Consider the following 9,437-nt stretch of genomic DNA (forward strand, 5'->3'; position numbering starts at 1 on the left):
CAAACAGGGGCATGGTGACAACTTTTGGTGACGACCATCCTAGTGACGGCCACTGCAACGCGACCCTCGCGTGGCAAATTCAAACTTTCAACTTTCAAACACACAGACTTTGCGATACACTATGTCATTCAAAATGTGTCGTGTCATGTTACAAGACATCGATGATAACGGATTGTTTACCATTGTGAACTTATGCAATACCGGTTTATACGTTGACCAAAACTTTACACTATTTACCCTCGAATGGGAGTTTGTCGGTAGAGAAAGGCTGTTAGGGGAGACACGTGCTTGGGAAATGTATACCATTAATTTGTAATTTTGTGACGCGCGAATATCAGGTCACGCCGAATATATACATGTTGTAGTAAGTTAAATCGACGACGCCGAATATATGGGGGTAGTCAGCGGGGAATTATAAGGGCTTTTATGCCATGAGTAGTGACATGGGACATCGGTCCCGTCCAGACGGAAGTGTTGACATGCCTCCAGGTCAGTAACCATGAGACAGTATATATTTCGGGTACAACCCATTTGAGGGTAGTATGTAGACGGAGAGCTAGTGTGCTCTCAACGTCGATCGATAACGGACCTAGTGTACTACACAGAACAATGTACACGGTTCACGTTCCTGGCTGAAATCCATGCTTTCGAGGAGAACGAACCTTGTCTGAAGTTTTTTAGTTAACTTTGACTCGATAAACCCAAGGTGACGTACCAAAATTTTCGAGACTATCCACCTTACGGAACGATGACAACCATGAACTTTACCAGATATCCATTACATTTACATCGTACATTTATACTACAGGAAATAACAAAATACAAAGTACACATTGATGAACGCGTCCAGAGGGTACTTTTTTCTTAGTTACTAGAGTTACCTGGATGGTCCAATTTATTTCCAAAGCTTTACTTCGTTATTTAGTCGTTATTTTACTTTTTATTTTACTTGTATGTCGTTTCGGTGAATATATGATTTGCTTCGTGGAATATCCTGACGAATAGATTTCGGTCGACTCATCGTGAACTTACCAAACGAATACTTTGGACTTCGTAATGTCTGTCTGTCTTGCTCTCGTTCTGTCTCTCGTACCACTCTCGGTTCCGCTTTTACTTTTGCGCGCTACCTGTCTCACTCTTTTCCAGCCTCGAGCTTTTCCTGCTGGAACCCGCCGCTTAAAGTTGGGGGTCCGCGGACCGGCCATAGAGCCCATAGAGTTAAAGGTGGTGGCCGTTAGCTGTAAAAATCCATAGATTAGCCGCACCGTTATATAAGCCGCAGCGTCGAAAAAAGGCGCGGCTTATAGTCCGAAAATTACGGTAAGTGCTTTACAGTTAGTAACAAATCTCAGTGCACTGTGATAGGCGGCATCTAACTTGTTCAGGTAATTGGCAGGTGCATTCATATAAATCAAATCACCATAGTCCAGCACAGGTAAAAAGGTCACAGTGACTAGCCTTTTCCTGGCCTCAAGTGAGAAACAGGACTTGTTTCTGAAAAAGAAACCTAGCCCTCAGCTTTCTAAGCAGATTATTGACCTGAAGTTTAAAAGAGAGACAATCATCAAGCCAGATACCAAGGTATTTATAACAGGCACCCAGTTCAAGTACTTTTCCTTGCGCAGTAACAATATCAAAAGCGGTCTCTGGTGTCTTTTTGGCTTTTGAAAATAGTTTTATCAACATTTAAAAGAAGAGTCTGAATAATATTAAAAACAGCCTGCAATTCAAATCGTAGTGTGAAGCACATTCCCGGCATATGGGCATGTCGGAAAATGTATTCTTCGCAAGAAAATTGAGACTCTATAAAAGGCCAGACATGCTGATTGAATTAAGAGCATACTTTTCTAGTTAGTTAACTGATTTCAGGTAAAGCTGTTGGCATATCTAACTCTAAAGTCTTTATTTAATGAGAATACATTTTATATCCAATTTTATATCTCATGGTTAACAATTTCAATTTTAAGGGTTTTCTTTTTTTCACTAAAGTTTTTCTCAATCTTTGGATTCATTTATCAAGCATCTCTGCAAATGATACGTGCTGACCATGAATGAAACTTGTGTGCTCTGACATTATGACTCGCCTCTTTGCGTTGTCGAGCAGGATGAGCATGCTGCCGCCGCCATCGTCCTGGAAACTCTCGTAGTGATGGCGGTCAGCGTTCCCGATCAGGTAATCAAAGATGGCCGTGTCGATGACGTCCAGCAGCCTGGGCCCCGCATCGTACGGAGGCATCTTCTTCACCGCCTCGCAGTAACTTTCATCGTACTCCCACCTGGATGATTACACACAAATCCATACAAATCTTGTTTTATAATTAATGGTATGACATCCATGGACACGCACAACGCTGAGCGATTGCCACTCACAAATATTCAATCTATTTTGTCTGTTTTAAAAGTTTCCTATTATGCTATTTTTAGGCATAAATTATGGGTCTCAGATATATAAAACTATATAAAAGTAATTCTATGATGTGTTTTGCTCGCAATACCAAACAGATAATGCATTTTAGACATCCCTCATATCCCTCTATTCCAGCCCTGAACTGCAGGGTCGGGGTTCTCTTAGCTGGAAAAAAAAGAGGTGGGGGAGCTTGTGCCTGCTCACAATTCTACAAGACACAGCTAAACACTGCCGTGATTAAATGCCATATCATGTTCCAAACCACATCGCAGATTATTTCTGAAACAGTATGGAGCTCAAATGCTTTTTCTCTTGCGGGTTTACCACAAGGTGACTTCCTTTTTTCTTTCCTGCTTTTTTACACATACCCTCTCCAGTACAGGTTAGCTCTGAGTGTTAGCGATGCATTGCTAGATGTGAACAAAGACCAATATGAACGATCAAACCAAGTCGCCTCATTTGTTTCTGATACTTGATTACACTTCGATTTCAAGAGACACGTGCATATTAAACATTGCACCTAGCGCTCTGCTGAGCTCGTCACACAGCATGATGGAATGTGATCTTACCGCTGCCTGTCTTGACTCGGTAGAAGTGGCCTCTCGTCTACACGCTTCCGTCTACTAGGATCGCACACACGCTACCTAATTTAAACCCTTCTGAGGATGCAGCACTGGGTCTGCCTGTAATAGGGGTGATTACACACACAGCTTGCCAGAGGAGGCAGGACTGCTCTGCGATCATTAACACCTGTTGTCAATCCTAATTATATTGGTTGGTTGTCTTTAAATGAAACATATTTGTAAGCGTTTATGATTTAAATTTCTGAAATAACGATTGGATATTGTGTTATTCTAGTTATCCATTATCTATTAATATTCTACTACTTGTAATTCTGTGTTTTTATTTAATTTGTATTAAAGCCTTAGGCTCTGTTTGACTTTAACAACCTACATGTCTCCACAGGCTGTGATTGGTAAGCGTGTAGTACTAACTTTATGTTCGATCTAAGGCCAAGAGGATTTCATTATCAGAGTCATTAAGCGGCAAATACAATTTATACATTAGATTTCTTAAAAGAGCTTGTAGAATATGTGACTCCTGCGCAGCACCAAAACATTTCACTTGGCACTCGCACATCCGAGTCTCTTCAGCAATTATGTCTCATGGATCATTATAAGGCCTCCTTGTGAAGTTCGCGCGTAAACTTGCTTTTCTGTAGTTTGGCATAAATGTGCAGTTATAGAAGTGGTGTACCTATGCTCTGAAGGCAGCGAACTTCACTCCATTCTGTACAGCATAAACTTGCGTAGAAGAATTTTGCTTGTGCTTTGTGGCATTGTTATAAATCTCTTCATCATTCTTGTATGTCTCTATTAAGTGCCAGATTTCTTTTTTTTTGTGGACACTGAGAGCCGTTTTTTTTTATCCCATTATTCCAGACAGATTTTAAAATCAGGTATGTGAAACATGTTATCTTGTNAAAAAACATTCAAGTTGTCCCTTAAGGTTATTTTTTTCACAGCAGCATTGGATCAGCTCAGTTGTGCAGCATTGGATCAAAACAAAATAAAGCTTATCAGTACTCGTTAGCTTACTGCTACAATTAGACACTGCGCCCTGCCCACTCTGTTGCCAGATTTGAGAGAAATAAGCAACCAGGTCTATGAAAACAAGCAACACATACATGATGTTGTGTCATTTGAAACCAAAACTAAGGCCCTCAGGATGACTTTAACATGGTCATTTTTGTTTTGTAACATTGAATACAAAATTTTAAAAAAAGTATTAAAAAAATAAAATAAAAAAATCCCGATCCCCGATTTTTTTCTCCCGATTCCGATCTTTTGAAAATCACGTGATCGGCTCCGATCCCCGATCACGTGATCGGATCGGGACATCTCTAACTTGTAGTGACAAGGCCAAGGCTGGGGAGGCATCAGAGGAAAAAGTGTGACGACATGTGACTTTGCAGTTCCATCTGTGCTGAATCGATGTGCCAGACACAGACATAAAGTTACCCTGGCAACTGAGAAACAGCACTGGTTGGAGGTCACGCAGAGTAAAAGCTTGATGGATCCCACAGCGCCTTTAGAATTTGTATAGCACTCAGAAGAAGGAGAGAGAATGACTGCTTATTCACTCAGAAGGGATATCAAACAGCAAGATGCAGTAAAGTGTATAAATTGCTACAGACTCGTCTAGGAACTGTTCATATAAACTGTGTGGTGAGGCAAAGCAGGTCTGAGAAACATAACCTGAGACAGACCAGAGATTGAACTTGATGACGCAAAAGCCCTACAATGTTTTATCCCTTTCTCATGTAAACACACAGCTCTGATTCTGAAACGGGAGTTTCATTTCACACAAACAGATGTAATCTCCAACTAATCACATTTGCAAGCCTTGGACCGAGCAGCCATACCACACTGCTGACCAGATGGGCCCATGTGCACGAGGCATCCATGGGATTAGCCTAGCTCAGAAGGTGGAGGTGGTATGTAGAGATACAGATGGACCGTTTCTAGAAAGTGAAATCAAGTTGACGTTTAACGAAGCAGATAAAATAATAAAAATTGGAAACCTGTGATTGAATCTTTGAAGGTATATCCACCAAATGTTTTTCTCCCTCCCGTTACAGTAACTTACAGCAAGACCAAATGTTTCCATTAAGGACTGTTGGCTTACATCCATGCAAACCCATAGCCATAGATAATAATATGCAACACTAAAGTTATGTAACCGAAAATAAGAACAGCACTCTAACTCAAGGGTGCTTCTGCATATCCTCCGGGCACTCGCACGGTTTCTGTTGGCAAGCAACAGATATGCAACGTGAGGCTTCTTGTTTACATAGACAAAACTGAATAATCCCCAAAACACACGATGATAATGCAATGCAGAATTTGCAAATATGTGTACAAATGGGACTTCAATAGGCTGCTTAAGACAACGAGTGCAAATCTCCATGCTGGATACAATACTGAGTCTACCATATTCAATTGGATTAAAACCTAAGCCCTACTACTAAGACTTCTTCAGTAAACGTTTCAGATGTACCCTTTGAACTCACTAATCGCTGTCGGGTAGGTGGAACTTTTACTGGTGAAAGTCCTTAACAATCTTCAAACCCAAAAGGAATTTGATTCAGATTCCTTTTTCGACATATGGAGGAAAAAAGTTCTCCTGTATTTGGATATAATAATTCATATATTTTATATAGGCGCCTTTCAAGACTCTCAAGGTTGCTGTACAAACACACACAAAAACAAGATACACAATACATAACACCAGCATAAGAAACATAAACAAGACAATGCAGTATATAATAAAAATAATACAATTTCATCCCCCTTTTTGGTCTCAACAAGTTTTATTTTACCATTAAATCTAGCATTAGAGCAAGTATCCTCTTATCTAATGAATAGATTGTGCATCTATATACTGTTTAAAATACTACTGAAGCCAAATTAGATTGTTTCGGTCTTCACAGCATAACACGACACCGCAGCACTGTAAAGGCATGCCAGTCATGAGTCTGAGCCAGTAACCTCAGGGTCATATGTTAAGTGTTGAGAACAGCAGCTCCACACAACCATACTAAATATCGATATGGAACATTCCATAGAGTCCTTTAAAATGGGGAGCTAAGGGCGAGCAACAGCAACGTCACACAGGACAGTAACAAAGAGTGTGTTAGATAGGAGGTTTGAGAAGAGGGAGGCTTTGTTAAAGAGGCATCCTAATAGTCCAAAAGACGTGAATTCAGATTAATACTAATTCAGCTTGACAGCTAATAGAGCTTGTGTGTGTCCCAATACATGAACATATCTGTGGACATTCATGACTGCACACACATTGAGGAAAACAAAGACAGATTATATTAAATTTGTTTAGACAGCTAACAAAGTTTACGCCATACAGACAGATACGGAATATGGTACACTGACCAGTGACCACTGTTAAAAAAAACACACACCATGGTCACAGATTCATGACATTGATCGTGGTTGATAAATGTTCACTTATCTATCCTGATATTACATTATTTATCAATCAATTTGATTACATGAATAGTGGTGAGCAGTAATCAGACAAATGTAAGACAGCTTGCTGATCCTTAGTGTTGTTGAGAGATATACAGGTGCTTTACTTGAGAAAAACACCCGTCAGCTGAACTTTGGAGGAACCTCTCTAGCTTGTGCTCCAACATCTTAATTCATTTAACTTTACATTTCACAGAGTCGAGGTAAGGAACTGTTGGCCATTCCTTTACCCAACTCAAAGCAACCCTCACGACGGATCACAAGTGCTCATTCTTAAACCGACACGCTTCGGCTAAGACAAGATAGCAGCACAGTATTGTTCATGAGTGAACCCACGCCACACCCAAAGCACTCCCCGGAGAGTAGCTGTGCAGGGGTTCACAAGCAAAGAGCTATCCAGGGCAGAGCTTCTGCAGTAGGTATGGTTGTTTGGCTAACAGCACAAACGGTAGATAAAGACCCCCCGTCTCCCCAACAAGAAGCGAACTGTGCAGCGACTTAAGTAAACAAAGTAAGACTGCACAGGGGGGGAAATCACAAATTGCTAACTCACTGACTCTCATCACTATTTTGTCAGAGGTTTCAACCTACAGTCTATGGTTTCAACATTAGCATGCTGCAATTCCGGCTAGCTTGATTCGTTAGCCAGCTGAGCGTGGTAAGGGAGCGCATGATTTATTATTAGCATTATATCAAACTCCTCGGGTGATGCCTCTCAGAGTGTGGTGGGGCGACCGTGCCTTCACGTGGGTGGAGGAGAAAAATAAATAGCTGGCTAAAATAAACCTCTGCACCCCGCTACAGAAAGTCAGCCTTTTAAAAACCACACGTTTTATCTTTTCTCTCGCATCTCCTTGTCCCCGCCTATTGATGTTTGTACTTTGATAACGGAGCATCCTGCATGTAAAACAAACACATCCAAACCGTTGGTGGGGCTTAACCTTACGTTAGCTAGCCACCTCGACGGTTGGGGGGATTTTGTAAATGATGGCGATACAAAACTTTCCCTCTTACTGTTCTATAACTCACCGAAGTACGTCCCTGTCGTTCTTGTCCTTTTGGTATTCCAGTGGGTACATCAGAAACACACAGCAGCAGACAGCAGCTATCAGTTTTTAGGCTAGCGACCAGGACACGACGATGTGCCTCGCAACAGCTGTGTTCTGTTTTGAATGAGGGCTGAGGATACGCTAACGGGCGGAGCTAGCTGAGCAGTCCGCCCATCATCAACACACATCGGTCTAGTTTACTACTTTATAGATACACACTTATTGTCAGCGTCTGCATTCTCTACAGGTTGCTGATACGGTGTCTGTTAAAATGTTGACAAATGGTAGAAGCATACCCGGGTGCGTTGCCTTTTGTGGGGTCTTTAGTATAAAGCGCCCTGTGAGATTTAAAAAAGGGCGCAAAGTTCATGTCTTGGATTTTGACTCCCTCTTGTGGTCTGACCCAGTCTATGGTCTGACCACCGGTGTGCCTACAAGTGATAGTGAAAAGCATCAATTATTTAATAGGGTTTTAGGACAATGTCCAACTGTTACTAACAATTCTACAATCAAAATAATGTTTTAAATGTTTGAATAAAATATTGTCATCGTTACAGTGGAGATTTAAAAGTTGATGCAGCGCATGTTCATGTTCAAATTATGTAGCAAACTCATTCTTATAACAGGGAAAATATCAATTACTTTTAGATAGCCTACTGTCAGTTATTGTATAGAAATGTTTTGTAATTCGTTTTTTAAAATCCATTGGGTTACAAACAATGCAATCTTGTCCAAATACTTATGGGTAACTTTAAAATCAAACATTAAAAAGTATTACTTTACTTAAAAATATGATAGCAGATTTCAGCTCCACAATTACTATTTTGATCTTTAGAAACTCTTCATTACCTGCTATACATCATCATAAATGCTGTTTATTTTCCCGACCACAAAGTGGAATACTTGTTTAAGAAACTATGATATGGTCTTCATGAGTTAATAGCGTTGGTTTGCAAGTGTTAATAATTGACCTATTTTAAAGATGTAAACAAATATTAAGTAAAATTATCCTTGACATTGTAACTATAAATTGATAACACTTCTTTTTGTTTTATTATCTGGGCTGATTTTACCTATCTGATGTTGATCTGATGAGTATAATGCTCAAACTGCCCTTTAAATGTGTTTTCATACTCTATACTCCAAATCATAATCATTATTAATAATCATATGGTTTATGAATCCAGTTCATTTTTATTGCTTTATCATTTACACAATTTTTACATTTGGCTGAAATCTACCACTTCAAACTGTCAGGTCCATACTGCTCTCTGGTTGCGACAGTCTACACACTCCAAATGAGGCAAACACATTCATCTTTTTTAAAACAACATATCTCCTATCTTTGAGCATGTTTTTGCCCACTTCTCCACATAATCAACCTGACTTTACACCACGGATATAGGAAAACCAAAACAATGATAATTGAATAAAGTGTCATAATCATTCCCCAAATTTGAGCTGCCTTTCCTTATCTGCACCATGCAGCTCCTTTGCACGATTCTTAAGCTCCTCTGCTTTCTTGCCATCCTTCTCAGTCCCATGCCCAAGTTTGTACATACGACTTGCATTGGCGCAAGCCCACACATGTCCCAGCTCACAAGCTCTGTTAGCATAATTCAAAGCTTGCTTCATATCTGTTGGCAATCCTTTGGTATTGCCCTGAATGAACATAGTACTGAGGTTGAAGCAGGAAGGAGCATAGCCACCAGTGCAGGCCTTCTCGTAGTACTGCCGAGCTACTGTCAGGTCGGGTCCTTCTTCACCAACACGTCCATCATGGGCTAGCAGGCCAACGTTGTGGCAGGCATCTATGGACTTCTTTCCATTGGAATTGCAGGAACGCAAAAAGCAGGAATAGGCTGATTTCAGACACTTGGTCACTCCACCTGTAGGGTAGAATATAAATCCCTCAATAAAAGTGCCAAGGCACAC

At 40.5% G+C, this 9,437-nt stretch overlaps 2 protein-coding genes across 2 annotated transcripts in view; both read right to left on the bottom strand.

Annotated features, from left to right (window-relative positions):
- Positions 1-7,655, bottom strand: part of ralgps2 (Ral GEF with PH domain and SH3 binding motif 2) — a gene marked incomplete at its 3' end in the record, with an annotated part of 72,644 nt that extends 64,989 nt beyond the window's left edge. The window contains exon 1 of the mRNA XM_010768919.1: positions 7,483-7,655. The remainder of the gene's footprint in view (positions 1-7,482) is intronic.
- Positions 7,656-8,656: 1,001 nt separating this feature from the next.
- The window catches only part of coa7 (cytochrome c oxidase assembly factor 7), a 2,892-nt gene continuing 2,111 nt past the window's right edge, over positions 8,657-9,437 (bottom strand). Inside the window, exon 3 of the mRNA XM_010768905.1 lies at positions 8,657-9,391. Coding sequence (XP_010767207.1) covers positions 8,946-9,391 — 446 coding nt within the window. The 3' untranslated portion in view covers positions 8,657-8,945. The remainder of the gene's footprint in view (positions 9,392-9,437) is intronic.

This window comes from Notothenia coriiceps, unplaced genomic scaffold, assembly GCF_000735185.1.
Source record: "Notothenia coriiceps isolate Sejong01 unplaced genomic scaffold, NC01 NC01_scaffold00006105, whole genome shotgun sequence".
NCBI classification, from domain to species: Eukaryota; Metazoa; Chordata; class Actinopteri; order Perciformes; family Nototheniidae; genus Notothenia; species Notothenia coriiceps.